Source organism: Neophocaena asiaeorientalis, unplaced genomic scaffold, assembly GCF_003031525.2.
Source record: "Neophocaena asiaeorientalis asiaeorientalis breed wild unplaced genomic scaffold, Neophocaena_asiaeorientalis_V1.1 scaffold1132, whole genome shotgun sequence".
Classification (NCBI taxonomy): domain Eukaryota; kingdom Metazoa; phylum Chordata; class Mammalia; order Artiodactyla; family Phocoenidae; genus Neophocaena; species Neophocaena asiaeorientalis.
Window position 1 is genome coordinate 232,615 of NW_020174472.1, and position 24,133 is coordinate 256,747.

At 38.2% G+C, this 24,133-nt stretch overlaps 1 protein-coding gene across 5 annotated transcripts; it reads right to left on the minus strand.

Annotated features, from left to right (window-relative positions):
* Positions 1–921: 921 nt before the first annotated feature.
* ZNF583 (zinc finger protein 583) lies at positions 922–24,133 on the minus strand. Of its 5 annotated transcripts, XM_024757226.1 has the most exons (5): positions 23,169–24,133; positions 21,174–21,266; positions 9,985–10,111; positions 9,592–9,690; positions 1,239–3,302 (listed from the first exon to the last, which is right to left on the minus strand). In XM_024757226.1, the coding sequence occupies exons 2-5, from the start codon at positions 21,180–21,182 to the stop codon at positions 1,825–1,827; spliced, it is 1,713 nt and encodes a 570-aa protein (XP_024612994.1). In that variant the 5' UTR covers positions 21,183–21,266; positions 23,169–24,133; the 3' UTR covers positions 1,239–1,824. The 5 variants fall into 5 exon arrangements, with proteins under 5 accessions (XP_024612993.1, XP_024612994.1, XP_024612995.1 ...); XM_024757225.1 differs by lacking the exons at positions 21,174–21,266; positions 23,169–24,133 and having other exon boundaries at positions 922–3,302; positions 9,592–9,687; positions 9,985–10,123; XM_024757227.1 differs by lacking the exons at positions 9,592–9,690; positions 9,985–10,111.

A 24,133-nucleotide genomic window follows, 5' to 3' on the forward strand; every position in this document is an offset into this window, starting at 1 on the left:
AAGTTCTTATATAGTCAAATCTAGAATCTTTGTGTGTGTGGCTTCTGGATCTCATGTCGTATTTAGGAAGACCATTCTTCATGATTATAAAGCATGTTATGGTGTCCTCTAATGACTCTGTTTTGCATCTGGATAAAAGAATGAGGTGATTGTTTTGTACAGAAAGAATTTTTTTGAGCCGAATCTCATTTACCAATACTGTTAAGCCACTGACATGAAATATCACCTTTATTATATATTTCCTTTATGTGTGTATGTTGTGAATGTGTATGTGTGTATGTTGGCAAACACAATGTTTCAAGCCTTAAAAAGAAAGCCTTATTTTGTCAGGTACAAAGAACCTATAGATTAATTTGAGGCCTACTAACAAATCTATAGATTAATTTGGGGCCTATTAACATCTGTAGAGTACTGAGTCTTCCCCTACAGAAGGATAAAATGTCTATTCTTTTAATCCTCCATTAAACTTTAGTTATTTTCTTTGTACTTACGTTCACAAGAGAACTGGTTACTGCATTGATTGCATGCTCAAAGCCTTCAGGAGTCAGGAAGTAATATAAAGTGTAAAACAAGTCAGATGTAAGGGAACAGGTAGTGGTTTGAACTGTGGAGAACTGGAAAACACATGTCCATCTAAAGGTATTCATATTCATTTGAAACTTGATGCATATCAAATCAAACATGTTGATGAGTTTTGACCTATAGTTTTGGTTTCTTTTCCCTCTAGTTTTGGAATTACAGCTTAGAAGCTTAACAACTTTTCTATTTAAATGACATGTGTTTAATACAATTCATCCACCTGGAATTAAGAGAGGTGAGTTAAACTTAAATTTTACTTTCTATTCTTCTTTGGTTATTGATCTTTTAAAGTTTTCTGTCTTTTAAAAACTATATTGCCTTTATTTAAATGCAAATGATGAATACATCTCAGTAAATTTTACTTATTACAAGTGATTTTTAACACCTGGCTTCTTAAAACTGTTGACTATATAATGAAGTTAGTTTTTCTTATCAACAAAATCATATCTCTGTGTATTCATGTTGAAACAGAAGCCCCCATCTTACTCTGTCATCATGGACTCCAACATTAACTCTCCTGTGCTGGATACCCCTATCAGCCACCTTTAGAACAATGACTGCTGTTCCTAATCAAAAACCTTTACAGTCTTTTGGGTTGCTTTGTTATTTCGCAGATAATCATTGCTGAGATGATATTCTTTTTTCATAGTACCTTTTTATTTTACATTAGTGTTTACTGAGTGATTACTTTATGCTAGGCACTCTGCTGAGCAGTTCACATGCATTATCTCATTTAATCCTTACATTAACTTGAGGTAGTACCATTATTATTTTCCATAATATAAATAAAAAGACTGAAGCTTACAAGGGACAAAAGGTTTCTCCAAAAACTAGAGGGCCAGAAAATGGAAGAGTAAGAATTGGAACCCAGATCTATTTGATGCTGCACTATAAATGCTTAATGTTGATAAGTAGCCAAAGAATGAGGTGGATAACATGAGATGGGACTCTGAAATGTAGACTGGAACAAAGTATTGGGGGTTGGAGGTCTTTTAGGCTATTTTGAGGAATGTGTGCCTTGACCTAAGACCTATGGGATGCCAATGAAGGGTTTTAATGACGGAGAAGTGATATGATTAAACTTTTTAAACACAAGTTTGACTGTAATATGCACTACTAGCAGGAAATGGTAAACACAGGGAGATCAATTAGAGAGTTATTTCCATAGTCCATGTCAAACAGATTATTGTGTACTGGACAAAGATGACAGAATGGAAATTAATTAGAGTCAGATTCAAGGCATATTTAGGAGATAGAACCTACAGGTCTTGGCAACTGACTGGACACGGAGGGTGAGGGGGAGGAAAGAGTCAAGAATGACTCCATGGTATGAATTCTCTCATGATGAGCAAGGTGTGCTCGCTGCCTGAAAGATTTCCTGCAATCCTTACATTCATAGGGTCTTTCCCCAGTATGAATTCTTTGATGTAGAGTAAGAGATCCACTGTAGCTAAAGGCTTTCCCACAAATGTTACATTCGTAAGGTTTCTCTCCAGTGTGAATTCGCTGATGTTGAGCAAGGCCTGCATTCTGGCTAAATGTTTTCCTGCATTCCTTACACATGTAAGGTTTCTCTCCGGTATGACTTCTCTGATGTTGTGCAAGTGACGAGCTGTTGCTAAAGGCCTTCCCACATTCGATACATTCGTAGGGCTTCTCTCCAGTATGAACCCTCTGATGTTGATCAAGGTATGCAATCTGGCTGAAGGCTTTCCTACATACTTTACACTCATAAGGTTTCTCTCCAGTATGAACTCTCTGATGTTGAGCCAGGTGTGCATACTGGCTGAAGGTTTTCCTACATTCCTTACATTCATAGGGTCTCTCTCCAGTATGAATTCTCTGATGTACAATTAGGTATCCTCGATGGCTGAAGGCTTTCCCACACACGTTACATACATAAGGCTTCTCTCCTGTGTGAATTCTCTGATGCTGAGCAAGAAATGAGCCATTACTAAAGGCCTTTCCACATTCAATACATTCAAAAGGTCTTTCCCCAGTATGAACCCTCTGATGTTGAGTCAGGTGTGCAATCTGGCTGAAGGCTTTTTTACATTCTTTACACTGATAAGGTTTCTCTCCAGTATGAACTCTCTGATGTTGAGCAAGATGGGCATTCTGGCTGAAGGCTTTCCTACATTCTTTACATTCATAGGGTTTCTCTCCAGTATGTATTCTCTTATGTTGAGCTAAGTTCGCACTCTGGCTGAAGGTTTTCCCACATTCAACACATGCATAGGGTTTCTCTCCAGTGTGAATTCTCTGATGAAGAGTAAGAGATGAGCTCTGGTTGAAAACCTTCTCACATTCATTACATTTCAAAAGTTTCTTTTCTACATAGACTTTCTTACGTTTCATTTCAACAGATTTTTTCCGGTAGCTTCTCTTTCGTGGCTCATGCTTATGTATTCTTTCTTTGGTGGGAAAACTCTGCCTTATATCAAAGATTGCATCCTGATGGAAAGTTTGCCAAGATTTAGTATATTCATTACTTTGATCTTTAGTCAGGATTTCTTTATGAGTGATGATCAATTGACTAGAATGTATCTCCTGACTTCCCAAGTGGTTCTTAAACCAGTCCTCATTTTTAGAGTCTTCTCTCAAACTGGAGCAGCCAAGGTTATAACTAAGATGGCTTCTTCCCATTGTCCTTACTTTGGATGATTCCTCATAAATAACTTGCTTTGATGAAAATTCATTGTTTTTAAATGCATACTCCCAATCTAAAAGATACCAAGAAAACAAATGTCTTTTGTATTTATGCATTAGAAAAGAAGAAGTTCTAAAGCACAAATTGGTGAATGAACTACATAAGAAGTTCAAGGATTTAACAGCTATTAAATGCTGTCTAATGAGATTATAAAGAATGAGAATGAAGGAAAATTTATTAAGAAAATAAATCATGCATAACTAAAGGTAATTATCAGAAAATCATAATTTTTTTATAGATATATTAATATAACAGTCTGCAAACACCCTTCCTCTCTTGCTGCTAGTTATCCTGCATTCAAGCTAAGTTCACTACCCTTAAAAAACCAATTTCATGTCAGTGTGGCTGAATAAACTCCCAGTACCATTAATTGCCATAGGCTGTAAATAAAACTCTATGGTTAAACTTTTGCAGCCTGGAAGTGGTCTTCCTGAGTATCATTTTCTGTGTGATATGTTCCAACCAAATGTAAGTTTTCAATTGATACTCAAGCTAAGATGCCTTCATATAGAAGTAATTTTGTATAAAATTTCTTGGTTTTATATTAACCTGCCATTGGCCTTAATTTGCCTTACCCTTTTCATTCCCAAATCAAATCACCTATTATTCTGTTCAAGACTTTCCAGTGGTTTCTCACCTTATTTATAGTAAAACCAAAATTCCTATTATGATTTACAAAATCAATGTAGCACATGAACATAAATGTAAAGCCTATATAAAATTATGGCAAATAAAATCCAGGAACATATGAAAGCATAATCATAACCAAGTGGAGTTTGTCCCACGAATGCAGGGTTGGTTTAATATATGAAAATCAATGTAATTCACCACATTAACAGATTAAAAAAAGGAAAATCGTATCATTTCAAAAGATATAAAAGTATTGTACTAAATTCAACACCTGGTGGCACAGTGGTTGAGAGTCCACCTGCTGATGCAGGGGACACAGGTTCGTGCCCCAGTCTGGGAAGATCCCACATACCATGGAGCAGCTGGGCCCGTGAGTCATGGCCACTGAGCCTGCACGTCTGGAGCCTGTGCTCTGCAACAGGAGGGGCCACAACAGTGAGAGGCCCACATACCGCAAAAAAAAAAAAAAAAAATCAACACCTGTTTATTATAAAAATTCTCGGCAAACCAGGAACAGAAAGGAAATTCCTCAAGCTGATAAAGGGCATCTATGAAAAATCTGTAACATCAACAGTGAAAGAGTGAATACATTTCCCCTTACAACAATGCAAGTATATATGCTCTTACCAATTCTAGTCAACATTTTACAGGAGGTCCTAGCTATTACAATTAGTCAAGAAAAAGACATAAAGATCAGAAAGGAAGAAATAAAACTGTATTTGCAGAAAAAATGTTCATGCAGAAAATCCTCAGGAACTTACAAAACAACTACTAGAACAACTGCTAAATCAATCCAGCAAGGTCAAAAGATGTAAAGTTAATATAAAAGTCTAACAACATTGTAAATGAACTATACTTCAATAAAAAAATTTTAAAAATCAATTTACATTTTTACATACTAGCAGCAAACAATTGGAAAATGGTCTTTTTAATATAAAAGCACCAAAAAAACACAAAAGACTCAGGGAAAAAAATTTTTAGATATATTTTTTATATATAGCTATATAAATATAAGACCACTACACTGGATATGACAAAACACTGCTAAGAGAAATTAAGACTGTAGAAAATGGCTAAATAAACAATACTCAGAAATTGAAAAAAATGATATTAGGATGTCATTTCTCTCCAAACTGATACATAGATTCAACACAATCCCAAACAAAACCCCAGGAGGCTTTCTGGGTGGAAATTCTCAACTTCATCCTAGAATTTATATGGAAATGCAAATGATCTATTAAAGTAGTCAAAGTGATTTTACAAATTGAACTGATATCAAAATTTACTATAAACCTACAGTAATCAAGACAGTGTGGTACTGGTGAAAGGACAGAGTTTAGAACTTAATGCATGCATATACGGTCAAATGACTTTCGGTGAAGGTACCAACAAGACAATATAATGGGGAAGGGAAAGTCTTTAAAAGAAAGGTACTGGAGAAACTATATATACAAATTGGGGGAAAAAAAAAAAAAAGAACTTCAACCTTTACCTCACACAAGACACAAAAATTGGCTCAGTGGAACATATACCAAAATATAAAGCCAAAATGATAAAATTCCCAGGTGAAAACACAGAAGAAAATGTTTGTGACCTGCGGGTAGCAAGACTTTCTTAGATATGACACAAAAGGGACAAACCAAGGCAATAATTTGGACTTAACAAATATTGAAAACTTTGGATGTTCAAAAGACAGTAGTAGGAAAATAAAAATACAAGTCACAATTGGTATGTATGTCTCAATACACATAAATGACAAAGAATTTGTATCAGGACTATACAGGCATACCTCAGAGGTATCATGGGTTCAGTTCGAGGCCACCCCAATAAAATGAATGTTGCAATTAAGCGAGTCACACGAATTTTTTGGTTTCCCAGTGCATGTAAGAGTTATGTTTACACTATACTGTAGTCTATTAAGTGTGCAATAGCATTAAGTCTAAAAAAAATCAGTTTACATACCTTAATTAAAAAGCACTTTATTGCTAAAAAGTACTAACCATCATCTGACAACGCAGGGTCACCACAAACCTTCAATTTGTAAAAAGTGCAATATCTGCGAAGTACAATAAAGTGAAGCACAATAAAATGAAGTATACCAGTATTAAGAACTTTTACAATAATAATAAAACAACCTAATAAAACATGGGCAAAAGATTTGAACAAATACTTCACAATAGATATATGAATGGCCAATAGCACATGAAAAGATCCTCAACATCATTAGTCATCAGATAAATACATACTAAAACTACGAGATACCATAACACAATCATTAGAATGGATAAAACTAAAAATAGCTCACCAAAAAGGGAACCCTCCTACATTGTTGATGGGAATGTAAATTGATGCAGCCTCTATGGAAAACAGTATGGAGGTTCCTCAAAACACTAGACTTGCCATATGTCCAGAACTCCCACTCCTGGGCATATATCCAGACATAACTATAATTCAAAAAGATACATGCACCACTATGTTCACGGCAGCACTATGTACAATAGCCAAGACATGGAAACAACCTAAATGTCCATCAACAGGTGAATGGATAAAGGAGCTATGGTACATATGTGTGTGTATACATATACACACACACATATATACATACATACACACAATGGAATATTACTCAGCTATAAAAAAGAATGAAATAATGCCATCTGCAGCACATGGATGGACCTAGAGATCATCATACTAAGCCAAGTAAGTCAGAGAAAGACATACCATATGGTATCACTTATATGTGGAATCTAAAATACAATACAAATGAATATATTTGCAAAACAGAAACAGACTCATCTAGAGAACAGACTTGTGTTTGCCAAAGGAGAGGAGGGGTGGGGGAGAGAAGGATTGGGATTTTGGGATTAGCAGATGCAAAGTATTATATCAATATATAGGATGGATAAATAACAAGGTCCTATTGTGTAGCACAGGAAACTATATTCAGTATCATGTGATAAACCATAATGGAAAAGAATATATGTATGTAACTGAATCACTTTGCTGCACAGCAAAAATTAACAGAACATTGTAAATCAACTATATACTTCAATAAAATTATTTTAAAAAAGAAAAAAACCTCACCAAGATATGGTGAGGATGTAGAGCAACTGGAACTCTTCTACAGTGCTGGTGGGAATGAAAATGATACAATCTCTTTGGAAAACTATCTGGCAGTTTCTTAAAAATTTAAACATATTCCTGTCATATGACTCAGTTTTTCCACTTTCAGATATTTACCTAAGAGAAATAAAAACGTATGTCCACACAAAGTCCTGTATGTGACCACTTCATATAGCCCCAAACTGCAAACAACCCAAAAGTGCATCAACAGGTGAATGGAAAAAGTGTGGAACATCTATACAATAGACTGCTACTCAGAAACAAAAGGAGTAAATTATTTATATATGAAACAATATGATTTTCAAAATGATTTTGATGACAAAATAAGCCACACATAACAGTATGATTCCATTTAGTTTAAATGCAAAGTAATCTAAAATGACAAATATCAGATTAATGTTTGGAGCCAGGAGTGAAGAAGAATGAACTGCATAGAGGTACAAGCTATCTTTTGGGGTGATGGAAACGTTTTATGTCTTGAGTGTGGTGATGGTTTCATGGACGTATACAACTGGCAGAACTCATCACATTGTGTAATTTATATGAACGCAATTTACTGTATGTAAATAATTAGTTATTAAGAAAAATATTATAGGGACTTCCCTGGTGGTCCAGTGGTAAAGAATCTGCCTTCTTAGTTCCTGGTTGGGGAACTAAGATCCCACATGTCGCGTGGTAACTGAGCCTGCATGCCACAACTAGAGAGCCTGTGTGCCACAACTACAGAGCCCATGCACTCTGGAGCCTGCATGCCACAACTACTGAGCCCACGTGCCACAACTAGAGAGCCTATGTGCTCTGGAGCCTGCATGCCACAACTAGAGAGAAACCCAAGCACCACAATGAAGAGCCTGTGCGCAATAATGAAAGATCCCACGTGCCACAATTAAGACCCAATGCAGCCAAAAATAAGAAAGAACAAATTATAGATGGAATCAAGAAAGATTAAGTAAAGAGAGACTTTAGTAACATAATAAAAAAAGAAACTCATGTAATAAGCTCTTTACACTGAAAATAGAGACTATACCTTGGAACATATGGAACCGTTAAAGAAAACTAATGCTATATTAGGACATATAAAATCCTCAAATCGTTAGAGAGTAGAATTAGTACTAATTACTATCCTGATCAAATATGATAAAACAATTTGATCAAGATAAAATAAAACAAGAAAAGTTTCTTTTAAACAACTCTTGTGTAAAAAGGAATTTTTAAAATAGGTTGTCTAGGAAATGGAAATAAGAAAAACAACTACATATCAGAATCTATGGAAGTCACCTGAAGCTATATTCAGAGGAAAATTAAAACTCCTAATAATGTCATTAGTGAATGAGAAAATGAAATTAATAGTTTAAGTTTTTTTCAGCAAAATGGAAAACAAAATAAACCTAAGGAAATTAGATGGAAAGAATTAGTAAAGAGAAAAGCAGAAAATAGAGAATTAGAAAAGAGAAGAATGATGACACTATATATTTAACAGATACATCCAAAAGCTGGATTTTAAAAATAAATAAAAATTAACAAAATTGAGTAGCAAACAATTTTTTTAAAAAATAACAGCTATGTAAAATAAATTAAAATTGGAAATTACTAGATATAAAAGAAAAACAATTATAAGTGATTATTATGCTCAGGTTCATAGAAATAAATCTGTAACCTAAATGAAAAGGGTAACTAACTAGAAAAATTTTAATTTATATAATTTAACCCAAGGAAGAAACTACAGGGAGGTTATTTACCAGAGAGGACATTGAGAAAGTTGTCAAAGGTCCACTTCCCCACAAAGGCCCAAGTACCAGGACTTTTCTCTCAAACTTGAAGACTATGACCTCATTCCTTCACACTAACATCTCTAAATCAGACTTTTTCTTCTTGCCCTCCATCTCCCTCCAATCATACATTGCATATCTTCCCTTGGCAATCTCCCCATCTCTTAAAAATAAGTCTCTTATTGTCCCGAGCCAAATTCATCTTTTCCTCTACCAACCTGTTCTTTCTTCTGACTTGTTTCTATTAAATGCTATCACTTTCCAGTTACCCAGACTTGAAAATACAACTGGAAATGCTTTATTTTTTCTTTGATGGTTTGTAAACCTCTGAATAATGCTAAAAATTGAGCAGAATGATTTTATGAAAGTAGAAATTCAGTGAATCACGTGAATAAGTAAATGAATCAATCCTTCAATCTGAAAGGAGTGAGTGACCAAAAAGGAAAAAATATGCATTGCTGTGTCTGGATTTTTAAACATAGTATGGAGCAATGTGTGTAAAACTAAAAAGCAAGGACAAGGAGATAACTGTGACATCTGCATCCAGAGAATAAGAAAATGTTATCAGAGAAGACAGTTATGTGTGAGAGAAAATATACACACATAATGTGTGAGGAGAGTTAGGTTGGGGAACTCACGCTAGACACACCACAGTGTTTCTTCCCAGGCCTTGAGCCTTTTCAGGCTACCCAGGAAACATCAATTATGAGCTGGAACTTTACAGAATAGCTGAGCTTTTCCTTGCAATGGCCTCTGCCTGCCTAGTTCTCTCTCACTCACCAGGGCATGCTCCTCTTGTCCCCTCCTTCTTCACCATCCAGGGCTCTTTTCCTTGCTCCAATAATGAGATCACATCTGGCTTAGAAACTGAAACTCCTGCTTACAAGAAATAAAAGGGGAATTAGCCAGGCCCATAAATCAGATCAAGTTGCTTGGTCATCAGGAAGGTGAGGCCATTATAGAAGGGAGCTGAGGAAGAGATGAAGTATTCTGAAGAATGGGGAAGATGAAGTTGCATGGACAGTCTAATGAAGCTGCCAATTCTACAAAACTATATTTATCTGGGGGAGCACAAAAATCAGAAACTTAGCGAACTATATCAGAGGTTTCCCAAACATTACATTGGAAAGCAGCCCTACGTGCAGATTCTGAATTACAGGGAGACCTCCTTACCCAGTGATACCAGGCTCCTATAGTTCTGCAACATCACTTTCCTGTACAAATTCCTCTGAGCAGGGTTCAGCCATTCCCACTCCTCTTGAGAGAAATCTACAGCCACATCCCCAAATGTCACCAAATCCTGCAATGACATAAACATATTCTTGCTCAACTAGTGTTCTTACCCTCGCATGAGCATAGTTTAAAAAATTAAATTGTCTATACTTCTAGAGAGAAATACTACAGGTAGTGAAATTATCTGTCAGTATCTTGAGTTCTGAGCAACACTTGTCAAGTATTGCTAGACAACTTCTCTGCTTAGTGTTGATATTCTGTCATGGAAAGTATACAATTTCAGAGTCTCTACTGATGGAGAAAAGATACACACAGAAATTGGCAATAACACAACACTGTAAACAATCAAGTGTAAAATGTTATTCGTACTAAATGCTAGAGCATTTCTCAATATGGAAAATAAGGATAGACTGGGGCAGTGAAAAAGGCTTCAAAGAGGAGGCAGAAACATGAGTTATGCCTTACAGGATGTACATGGTCTAAACCAGCATTTTCCCAAATTCTACAATGGAATGGTCAATGTTCCAGCTATATCAATAAGGTATATATTAAAGTATATTTGATGCTTATAACTGGTTTTCTAAAATTAAATACAAATATAATAAAAACAGTAAAGTTTTATGGTGATTTTGCAAAAATATAACAAACTATATGCCATTATGGAGAACAATCAGGGACAACAAAAGATTACATAACAGCTCTGACAACATCACTAAGTTTCAAAGACAGCTGGTAACTTATCATGCTACCTAAAAGACAAAATAATAGTAATTTTAAGCACTACTAATTAAGTTAAAGAGTGAACATTTCAAACGTGATAATGAAGTGCCATCAAAAAATACCTACAACTCTCACTAGAGGAACATACCCAATTGTGCACATCTAATGAGCAAGAGTTTTTTAAATGTTAAAACATAGCTCTTTAAATACCACTGTATGTTACATTAAGGATCTTGATAGCACGGAAGATGACCTAGTCTGCTCCCTAGAAATTGAAAATGGGCATTCTTCCTAATGTGGTAAATCTGCTTCAGACTTATCAAGGCTTGCTGTCTGATTTGGTATATGCTTCACAGGTCTGGCATGTCACGGAGCAAAATCTACTCTTAAGCTGAGCTGGTATGTAGATGACCTAAACAGCTGAACTGACTTGTCAAATATTGAAATCCTTCCACACTGGTTGGTAAACAGCAGAGGAACCACTCCCAGTTAAAAGACCAAGAGCATTCCCCTGAAAGAACAAACAGTGAAACAGACCTCTTCATTCTAATAGACACTGATTTCAAAAAGGAGATAATGAAAATACTGGAGGAGTAAGAAAAGCTATCGACAGAAATGCAGAGTACTGTAAAAGGGAACTAGAAACTATACAGAGGAACCACAAAAAATTAGAAAACTCATCCGCAGAGATGAAAGCTACGGGCAATGAATAGCAGAATGAATGATGCAGAAGAATGAATAAGTGACCTGGAACATAGAATAATGGAAATCACCCAACAAGGATAGCAGACAGAAAGCCAAATGAAAAAAAATGAAAGCAATATAAGAGACCTATGGGATAATATAAACCATGCCAATCTACACATAATGGGGATTCCAGAAGGAGAAGAAAAAGGGGGTCAAAAATGTATTTGAAAAAATTATGTCTGAAAAATTCTCAATGGGGCTTCCCTGGTGGCGCAGGGGGTGAGAGTCCACCTGCCGATGCAGGGGACATGGGTTCATGCCCTGGTCTGGGAATATCCCACATGCTGTGGAGTGGCTAGGCCTGGGAGCCATGGCCGCTGAGCCTGCGCTTCCAGAACCTGTGCTCCGCAATGGGAGAGGCCACAATAGTGAGAGGCCCGAGTACCACACACACACACACACACACACACAAATTCCCAAACCTAAAGAAGGAAACACATATCCAGGTACAGGAAGCACAGAGGGTCCCAAGTAAGATAAACCAAAACAGACCTACACCAAGACATATTACAATAAAAACAGCAAAAGTTAAAGAGAGAATTCTAAAGGCAGCAAGAGGAAAACAAAGAGTTCATTACAAGGAAACCCCCATAAGGCTACCAGGTGATTTCTCTACAGAAATGCTGCAGGCCAGAAGGGAGTGGTAAGATACATTCAAAGTCCTGAAAGGGAAAAATATACAACCTAGGATACTCTACCTAGCAAGATTATCATTTAGAATAGAAAGAGAGATAAAGAATTTCTCAGACTCATAAAAACTAAAATACTAAATCTATCCTAAAGGAAACATTGAAAGGTCTTCTCTAAATAGAAAAGAAGAATCTATAGGAAAGAAAAAAACATCACAATTGGAAAGTAAATTACTTAAATTTACTTTAAATTTAAAGCCAGGACACAGACTAAAGAAAAAAATCCAAAAATTTGTGTGAAAATGATGGTAACCACAATGAACAGCAGAAGGATGAACAAGATGTAAAACAGGACATCAAAATCATAAAATGTGGGGGAGGAGAGTAAAAAAGTGTAGATTCTTTTTCTTTCCTAGAATGAATGTGTTTCAGCCTATATAACTACCAGTCTAAGGCAAGTAGATATAGGAAGAGGTTAACATTCTTGAAAAATAGGGGACCCACAAATCAAAAACATACAGTAGATTCACAAAAACCAAAAAGAAGAGAACATAAGTATAATACCAAAGAAAATCATGAAACCACAAAAGGAAAAATAAGGGACAAAGAAGAAATATAAAATCAACAGGAAAACAAGGTTTAAAATAGCAATAAATACATATCTATCAGTAATTACCGTAACTGTCAATGGACTAAATCCTCCAATCAAAAGACACAGAGTGGCAGATTGGGAAAAAAAAAAAAAAAAGAGCCTAAAATATGCTGCCCACAAGAGACCCACTTTAGGGCAAAGGACACATAGAAATTGAAAGTGAGGGGATGGAAAAAGATATTTCATGCAAAAGGAAATGACAAGAAAGTGGGGTTGCAATACTCATATCAGATAAAATAGACTTTAAGACAAAAGCCATAAAGATAAAGAAGGATACTATATAATGAAAAAAGGATCAATACAAGAGGATTTTACGTCAACATATATGCACCTAATATAGGAACACCCATGTACGTAAAACAAATACTAACAGAAATACAGGGAGAGGGACTTCCCTGATGGTGCAGTGGTTAAGAATCCACCTGCCAATGCAGGGGACATGGGTTTGAGCCCTGTTCCAGGAAGATCCCACATGCCGTGGAGCAACTAAGCCCATGCACCACAACTACTGAGCCTGCACTCTAGAACCTGAGAGCCATTACTACTGAGCCCATGCACCACAACTACGGAAGCCTGTGTGCCTAGAGCCCACGCTCCGCAACAAAGAGTAGCCCCTGTTCCTACTTGCTGCAACTAGAGAAAGCCCGTGTGCAGCAACGAAGACACAAAGCAGCTAATAAATAATACATTTATAAAAAAGAAAAAGAAGTAAAGGCAGAAATTGAGAAGACTACAATAATAATAGGATATTTTAACACCCCGTTCACATCAATGGACAGATCTTCCAGATAGAGAATCAATAAGACAAGAGATACTAAATGATACAACAGAAAAGTTAGACTTAATTGATATTTTCAGTACGTTACATCCAAAAAAACCAGAATACACATTCTTTTCAAGTGCACATGGAACATTCTCTAGAACTGACCACGTACTAGGGCATAAAACAAGCCTCAACAAATTTAAGAGTATAGAAATTATCTCAAGCATCTTTTCTGACCACAACGGCATGGAACTAGAAATTAACCACAGAAAAATAAATGAAAAAAAAATGATTACATGGAGACTAAACAACATGGTACTACAAATCCAATGGGTCAATGAGGAAATCAAAGAGGAGATTTAAAAATACCTTGAGACAAATGACAATGAAAACACAACCATACAAAATCTATGGAATGCAACAAAAGCAGTTCTTAGAAGCTCATAGCAATACAGGCTTTCCTCAAAAAACAAGATAAATCTCAAACAACCTAACCTACCACAAAGAACTAGAAAAAGAAGAACAAACAAAACCTAAAGTCAGCAGAAAGAATGAAACAATAAAGATCAGAGAGGAAATAAATAAAAGACATTTAAAAAATAGAAAAAATCAATAAAACTAAGAGCTGGTTCTCTGAAAGGATAAACAACATTGACAAACCTCTCACCAAGCTCTTCAAGGAGGAAGAGAGAACTTATTTCATTAAACAAAATAAGAAATGAAAAAGGAAACATAACAACTGACACCACAGAAATACAAAAAACCGTAAGGGAATACTACGAACAATTATAAAAGAAAAGCCAAAACCCACATGGTCTTCTGAATAGACGTAGAAAAGGCATTTGACAAATTCAACATCCATTCATGATAAAAACTCTTACCAAAACGGGTATAGAGGGAAAATACCTCAAGATAATAAAAGCTCTTCATGACAAATCCACAGCCAATATAATAACAGTGAAAAGCTGAAAGCATTCCTGCTAAAATCTGGAACAAGACAAGGATGACCACTCTCACCTCTTCTATTCAACACTATTGGAAGTCCTAGCTGCAGCAATCAGATAAGAAAAAGAGATAAAAGATACCCAGATTAGGGCTTCCCTGGTGGCACAGTGGTTAAGAATCCGCCTGCCAATGCAGGGGACATGGGTTCGAGCCCTGGTCTGGGAAGATCCCACATGCTGCAAAGCAGCTAAGCTTGTGCGCCACAACTACTGAGCCTGCACTCTAGAGCCTGCCAGCCACGACTACTGAGCCTGTGTGCTACAAACACTGAAGCCTGCGCACCTAGAGCCTGTGCTCCACAAAAGAAGCCCCCACAATGAGAAGCCCGCGCATGACAACAAAGCCCCCACTTGCCGCAACTAGAGAAAGCCAGCGCACAGCAACAAAGACGCAGTGCAGCCAAAACTAAAAAAAAAAAAAAAAAAAAAAAAATCCAGATTGGTAGGGAAGAGGTAAAATTGTCATTATATGCAGATGATATGATACTACATATAGAAAACCCTAAACAGTCCACACATAAACTACTAGAACAGATAAACGAATTTGGCAAGGTAGCAAGATACAACATTAATGTACAGAAATCAGTTGCATTTCTTTACACCAACAATGAAATATGAGAAGGGAATGTAAAAAAAAATATTTTAAAATTGCAACTCAAAACATAAATTACTTTGGAATAAACCTCACCAAGCAGATGAAACTTATACACTGAGAACTATAAAACACTGATGAAGGAAACTGAGATGATTCAAAGAAATGGAAAGATATCCCATGCTTTTGGATTGGAAGAATTAATGTTGTTAAAATGGTCATACTACCCAAAGCAATCTACAGATTTAATGTGATCCCTATCAAATTACCCATGACATTTTTCACAGAACTAGAAAAAATAATCCTAAAATTCATGTGGAACCATAAAAGACCCAGAATTGCCAAAGCAATCCTGAAGAAAAAGAACAAAGTAGAAGGCAAAACCCTCCCAGAGTTCAGATAATATTAGAAAGCTAGAGTAATCAAAACAGTGTGGTACTGGCAGTAAAACAGACATATGGATGAATGGAATGGAAGAGAGCCCAGAAATAAACCCACACACCTATGGTCAATTAATCTTTGTCAGAGGAGGCAAGAATATACAATGGGAAAAAGACATTCTCTTCAACAAGTGGTGTTGGGAAATCTGGACAGCTGCATGTAAATCAATGAACTTAGAACACACCCTCCCATCACACACAAAAATAAACTCAAAATGGCTTAAAGACTTAAACATAAGACATGACACCATAAAACTCTTAGAAGATAACACAGGCAAAACAATCGCTGACATAAATTGTACCAATGTTTTCTTAGGTCAGTGTCCCATGGCAATAGAAATAAAAACAAAAATAAACAAATGGGATCTAATCAAACCTACAGGCTTTTACACAGCAAAGGAAACCATAAAACGGAAAGACAACGTACAGGATAGGAGAAAATATTTGCAAATGATGTGAGCAACAAGGGCTTGATTTCCAAATTATACACACAGCTCATACAACCCCAAAAAACAAACAATCCAACAGAAGAATGGGCAGAAGACCTAGACATTTCTCCAAAGAAGAAATACAGATGGCTAGTAGGCACATGAAAAGATGCTTAACATCGCTAATTATTAGAGAAATGCAAATCAAAACTACAATGAGGTACCACCTCACACCAGTCAGAATAGCCATCATTAAAATGTCTACAAAACAAATGCTGGAGAGGGTGTGGAGAAAGGGGAACCTTCCTACACTGTTGGTGGGAAGGTAAGTTGGTGCAGCCACTATGGAGAACAGTATGGAGGTTCCTCAGAAAAATAAAAATAGAATTACCATATGATCCAGCAGTCCCACTACTGGGCATATATCTAGACAAAACTATTATTCAAAAAGATACATGCACCCCTGTGTTCACAGCAGCAGTATTCACAATAGCCAAGACATGGAATCAACCTAAATGTCCATCGACAGATGAATGGATAAAGATGTGGTACATATATACACTGAAATACTACTCAGCCATGAAAAAGAATGAAATAATGCCATTTGCAGCAACATGGATGCAAGCAGAGATTATCATACTAAGTAACTCAGAAAGAAAAAGACAGATACCATATGATATCACTTATATGTGAAATCTAAAATATGACACAAATGAACCTACCTATGAAATAGAAACAGAATCACAGACATAGAGAACAGACTGAGGGTTGCCAAGGGGGAGGAAGTTGGGGGAGGGATGAAGTGGGAGGTTGGGCTTAGCAGATCTAAGCTTTTATATATAGAATGGATAAACAACAAAGTCTTACTGTATAGCACAGAGAACTATATTCAATATCCTGTGATAAACCATAATGGAAAAGAAGATTAAAAAAAGAATGTATATATGTATAACTCATCACTCTGCTGTACAGCAGTAATTAACACAACATTGTAAATCAATGTCAATAAAAATATGTCAATTTTTATGTCAATAAAAAGTAATAAATACAATTTATAAAATATGGTGATGGCTTAAGAGAACAAAAACAAAAAAGTCTGGTATTTCTACCCTCAGTGAATTTTTTTCCCTTTCTAAGGTAAAAAACTGGAAGTCCTCAACCCTCAGCACCTACCTACCATGGCACCCGACCTAGAAACAATCAAAATTTAGTTAGTATATATTTGTTCAAATGTTTCCTTATACAGACATGTCTATGATTATCTATACATATTCATTTTCTTATAACATCACTTGTTAGATAATATTACGTGATGTAAATATGTGATATCTTATTTACTATCCCCTTGCTTATTTTCAGTTATATGAATCTTACTTTCTCACTATGATGCTATAAAGGTCTCTATTATTTTCTTAAAATATATTCCTAAAAGTTTTTCTCTCCATTGAGACTAGGATCTCCCAAAGTTACTTAACATCAGAAAACAGTTTACACTATTTTGACCCAGTCAGAATAGGACCTAATGAAAAAATAATTCAGGCTGGGAGTAAAGTGTTGACCGGTAGTCAAAGAAATATTAATAAAGGTTCTTCACATAGAAAGAAAATGGAAGGAAATGGAAATAAAAGGAAAATGGAAGCATCAAAACACAGGAAGAAACTAAGAGCCCCCAAACTAATTATAAACTCAATAAGGTAAGTCCCCCAAAATATTATATCTACTAATAATAGGGGACTTACCTTATTCAGAAAGTGGCAAGAATACTAATTATTTAGAAGGAAGATTACAGAAAGAAGAAAGAAGATCATTACGTAAGAAGCAATAGTACATATCCTAGAGTGGCCACTAAAAGAATAATAAAAGTAATGTATAATTAAGATAACTAGGGAAAAACCTGATTTATCCAAAAGAAGGCAAAAAAGGAGAAATAAAGGAAGAAAGAACAGATGGGATAAGTAGAAAATAAATTGCAGCATGGTATACTTAAACACAAATATATTAATAATACATTAAATGAAAATGTACTAAACGCTTATTTAAAAAGACCAAGATTATCAGACTGGATTTTTAAAAACCAGCCAACCTTTTTTGCGGGGAGGCACAAGGGATCATGAGAGGCATAGGGGATTGGGAGGCACACTGGGCCGAGTGCCTGGCTGTGAGCGCAGGGGAGAAGAAAAAAAAAAAGAAAGGCTATATACTGTTTATAAGAGGCATACTTTAAATATAATCTTTAGAGCACCACAAGAGACTGTGATTCAGGAGGTCTGGGGTGGCATCCCAGAAAGAGCATTTGGGCTGATGGGCTTTGTCTGTTCTACACATCATATCCTCTGCCTTCTCCTTCTTCCATTACCAATTCAGTGGCAGGAAAAAAGAGGTTGCCTGCTGGCTCTTGCTGCCCTGGTCTCACAAATTCATTCCTTTGTTGATTCATATATTAATTTGGCAAATATTTACTGAATGACTACTACCTATTTTGTTCTAAGAGTTGGGAATACAAAGGTGAACAGAATACAGCCCCTCCCTTTGTGGAGTTAATATTCTAACAGAGGAGAAAGACACTAAACATAAGGTCATACACATATATACACTAATATGTATAAAATAGATAACTAATGAGAACCTGCTGTATAGCACAGGGACCTCTACTCAGTGCTCTGTGGCTACCTAAATGGGAAGGAAATCCAAAAAAGAGGGGATATATGTATACGTATAGCTGATTCACTTCTCTGTATAGGAGAAACTAACACAACATTGTAAAGCAACTATACCCCAATTAAAAAAAAAAAAACAAAAACCATATGGTCATACAGTGTCATGTACTATTAAATACTATGACAAAAAACAAGGTAAGGTAACTGAAAGTTACCAATGCAGGGGACATGGGTTCAAGCCCTGGTTCAGGAAGATCCCACATGCCGTGGAGCAACTCAGCCCGTGTGCCACAACTACTCAGCCTGCGTTCTAGAGCCAACAAGCCACAACTACTTAGCCTGCACGCCACAACTACTGAAGCCCACACACCTAGAGCCCATGCTCCCAACAAGAGAAGCCACCACAATGAGAAGCCCGTGCACTGCAACGAAGAGTAGCCCCCACTCGCCACAACTAGAGAAAGCCCGCACGCAGCAATGAAGACCCAACACAGCCAAAAATAAATAAATAAAAATAAATTTATTTTTTAAAAAAATAATGTAAAACTTAACAAAGAGGTGATTTTTGAACAAAAATCTGTCAATACATAAAGTGGGAGAGCCAGCCATGTCATCATCTAGGGGAGAATTACAGAAGAGGGAGGAGCAAACGCAAAGGTTCAGAAATAGAAGGTAGCTTGGAACATTTGAGGAACAGCAAGTTGACCAGTGTGACTGGAACAGAGAGCAGTAAAGACTTGTAGAAAATGAGGTGTGGGGTAGCCAGGAGCTGGATCATGTAGGGCCTTAGAGGCCCAGGTAAGGAAACTGGATTTCATTCCAAGTAAAATGGGAAGCGAACAAAGTTTCTGGGCCAAGGAGTGAAATGATGTGTTCCATCACACTGAGCACACTGCTCCCTAGAGTCCTTCATTATTTTCTACCACCCTCTTTAAATCTCTCACCATCATCTGTGTTACTGACCCTCAATATAGAGTACAACTTCCTACATCTGACAGTCACTAACTAGTGATGTGTATACATCACTTTCCTTCCTTGGCTTTTTCCTCATTTGTAAAACAAGTGTCTTAGACAAGATCACCCGTAATTTTCTTCCTGGCTTTATCATTTTATGAACCTACATCTTTGCTGTCTAATACACTAGTTACTAGCCACATGTGGTTATTTAAATCTAAATCAATTAACATTTAAAAATTCAGTTCTTCAGTCACACTAGTACATACAAGTGCTCCACAGCCACATGTGGCTAGTTGCTACTGTATTGGGCAGTGCAAACATAGAGCACTTTTATCATCAATCATCACAGTGCTTCTCTAGGTGATTTCTGCTTCTGAGTCATCTTAAGATGTAAGAAAATAAAAAGATGTAGTAGTTTGTATGGTTTTATTTTTTATGTTTAACCTACAAAATGTATTTAACCTCAAAGTATGAGGAAGAAAATTTTTTTCTAAATGAATACTCCAGCTCTTCTCCACTGATTTAAAATAACATCATTACGTTATTATGTAATAAACAAACTAGTAGACATTGAATTCCATGAAGACAGTATTTTTTTCACCACAGTATTGCCAGCAGTTAATATACAGTAAGTCTTTAATAACTATATGTTCAGTGAATGAATAAATATTTTCTATTCTTATGCATATTTGCATTTGTTTCTGGATATTATATGCTGATTTTTTTCATTTATTTCTTCTGGCTCTCATTCTATACTATTTTTGTTATTTACTATTTACGATTTGTTATTACAGATGTATTTAGCCATTTTTTTATGTAGATTCAATACTCCCTACTATTCTCCTTTTTCAAAAAATTCCCTGCTATTTTTCCATATTAACTCCTCTAATCTTTACTGCATGATCTAGAATATTTTAGCTGTAACCAGCTACTAAGTCAGGATATCCCTAGAACAGGACCTCATTACCCCCATGGAATCCTACTCTTCAGTGCCTGCAGAATGCCTGAAAAACACTCCTGCCCTAGCTGACCCACACTTTAATACTCAAGACACAACAAATCCCACTCCTCAAAATCACCTTGAGCAAGCAACCCTGTCATGTATCAATACTACAGCTAAGACTTCCCCAAGTAGTCCCTGTCTACTTTTCAAACCCAGGTCTGTGGAAAAGCTCTAAACTGTTGGTCACATCTGAACACCCACCTTGACCTCAGTAAATCACTTCACTTCCCTACAGGGAAGACTTTCAGATTCCACCAAGGAGTGTATTTTTGCCTCTTGAGACCTCCCAACAGAACACCTAACCCGCAGGAAGTGCTAAACTGTTTCTTGAATGAAGATGAAAATTCTGGCTGAGAAAAAAAAAAGGAGGCTCAGTGGGTTTTGGGGGACCTCCTTTTACTAGACTGGAGAACATGAGGACCAGGTCACTGAATGAATGGAATTTTAGAATGGGAAATTTCAGAAGAAAAGCAAAATGTTCATATAAAATCTGAAAAACAAGGCATTTCAGAGAAGAGAGTAGAAAAGCTTCCTTACCTCAGACATGGCTTTAAGAATTTAGGACAGCCCTTCTGTCCTCCACCTTCTGGCTTCTCTTTGGGAGAAGGGCAGTGTCCAGAGAAAACAGAGCTGGAGAGGGAGAAAGAAAACATGAAATGCTGGGCCTGCCCTCATCTCCCAGCATCACCAGCCTAGATACTCTCCTTTCCTTCTCTGTGCAGTTCTCCCCAACCACAGAAGTAGATACGAGGTGTCACTGCATTGGTCATTCCTATCTAAATTTATAATTCTTTCACCTATGTGCTTTATTTTTTGAAGTATAGTTGATTTATAGTGTTATATTAGTTTCAGGTGTTCAACATAGTGATTCAATATTTTTATAGATTATACTCCACTTAAATCTCCCACGTGCTTTAGATCTCAATATGCAACATAAACTTTCTGTGCTTAAGATACCTCGTTTATATTTATAAGAAGTAACAGTATTTATGCTTCAGAATGGCACTGCCAAATAAGGATAATTTCCCCCTTCACACATGCAGGCTATTCATCAGTGATATCATCCAATGCCTCATGGTAATTAAGTAATTGAGCCCAACTGGAATCCAGGTCTGACTCGTTAGTCTTTCCACCAGATGATGACGTTGAAAGGAAATGTGTCCCCACCCTTTCTACAAAGATGAGAGATAAAACTACAAAGTGAATGCCTCAGAGAAAGCATCTTTACACAGAGTAGGCATCAGAGGGATCACGTGGTCTGGAAGACACTGGACCAAAAAGAACATCCTGCTTCTGGTCCTGGCTTATCATAAAATGCACCTGAAAACCAATCTCTCAACTTTTCTAAGAAATTTCCTCAGAAGGGGCTGGGGGGAGGGATACGCAGAAACAGTCACTGCAACCCCTTAATCATTAATTATTTTCCACTAAACTTCACTGCCTTGGAGAGTAAAGAAATGATCTCAGAAGCAGCATAACTTAGTGGTAAGAACAACTAGGTTCGTGGATCAGAATGCTCAAACATCTGATCCACCACTTAACTGGCTCTGCAGCCTCTATTCCAAACCTCAATTTCCTCATCAACAGAGTAGTACCTACTCTCTATCAACGGTTGGGAGGGTCATAAGATGATCCACATCAAGCATTTAGCACAGTGCCTGGTCATCCTTTGTGTGCAATAAATATCATTCAATCATTTATTTTCATAAGTAGCACACAGTAGGTCTCCCCGTCCTTTTTTCTCTTCGATTCCTCACTAAGAGAGGGACGGAAAGACCTTCTGTGCCAGAGAGGACTAAGGTCCAGCAGCTCGGTCTTCTGCTCTCCAGGCCCGAGCCTTTCTCCTCCTCTCCAGCTCTCTTCCCCTCTCCCACTCTCCTCTCCGTAAACGCCCTCTCTTCCCCTTCATCTCAATCTCGGTCTTCCCGCTACAAGAGTCTCCCAAATCCTGGAGCACACTGGCCTCCCAAAGCATCCACACAGCCTCCCAGCCACCACACAAACCACACAATCCCTCATGCTGGCAGCTCCCCTGGCAGACTGTGGACATGCTCCCGAGCTGTAGCTTGCCCACCCCTCGCAGTGAGTCACACAGTCACTGACATGATGACACACGGTGCCATATACTGTCACACACTCCTAGGGTCACACAATCTCAAGCAGTCTCACGTGAACACACAGCTGCACGTCCACTGTTACAGAAACTGTCACACACATTCTCAAATTCTGTTCACACACCGTCGCACAGAGCCCCATACACAAGGTCACACACACAGTGACACTGTAACACACGGTCCCATACACGGTCACACTGTTCACACACAGTGACACGGTTTCCCTGTCACATTCTCAGACACTGTCACACATTCTCCCTCGGTCCCACACAGCCTCACACACTGTCACACGGTTTCACTCTGTTCAAACACGGTCACACACACCGGACCCAGGCTCCCACCGTCACAGGCCCCCTCACACGCCCGCTCCCGCCCGACAGGCCTGCCCAGGCGCGCGCACCCACCCCGGGCTCCTCACCGCCTTCTCCCCGAGAGTCCGCACTTCGTTCCGCACCGTTCGCGGAGGCTGGGAGCTGAGCGCTCTGCGGCCGGGGCGTGGACTCGATCTCGGGTCCGACGGGCGGACTCACAAAGGGGCCAAAGCGCTCGGGCAGGCTGTCGGCGCCAGCCGCAGTGGCTGCTGGGAATTGGAGTCCGGGGCCAGGCGCGGCGCGGCGCGGAGCATCCTGGGGCTGCTCGCCGCAGGGGGCCGGGCAGACAGCCGCTTCCTGCCTCGTCCGTTCGCGTCGTCTCTGCCACGCTCCTTAACACCCCGACCTTGCGACCCAGAACTCGCACTCGCCCCGCCCTCTCAGGCCGTCCAACCCACCGCTCCCGCCACCGAATCCAGCCCGGACCTGGATTGGCCGGCTCGAACTGCGCAGGTGCAGCTTGCTCGCGTCGCGTAGGCGTCCAGGCTCGGTGCACGCGTCGGCCGCGAGTAGCGGACGCGGCTGTGTTGCGCATGCGCGGTGGTCGGGCCCGCGCCCGGGCGCAGCAGGTGGGGCTCCTGGCCCGGTGCTGGAAAAACGCAGCTGGCGAGGCTGGGTGTGAGGGCTGGGGCCCGCCGGAGGGGGGCATCCCGGGAGGATGCGGGCGTAGTTAAGAGATAAGGTGCTCTGGATTTCTTTCTTTGCTCTATTTTTCTGTTTCTTCTGTCCTCCCTATCCTTTCATTCTCCACTTATTGAGCGCCTACTGTGTGCCAAGCACTGTTGTAGATGCTGGGGACGCAACTGTGAACGTGCAAAAATCCCCACCCGTGGAGCTGACATTTTATTATGGGAGAAATTTAATAGGAAAAAAAAGGTACTAATATATACTGGGAATTGATACGCGTTATAAAGAAAAGCAAAACAGAGTATAAACATCATTCTTTCAGTTCTTAGTTCTTTGTTACACCCTCTGGTTCATATTCAACCTATGTCTGAAAATACTTCATAAA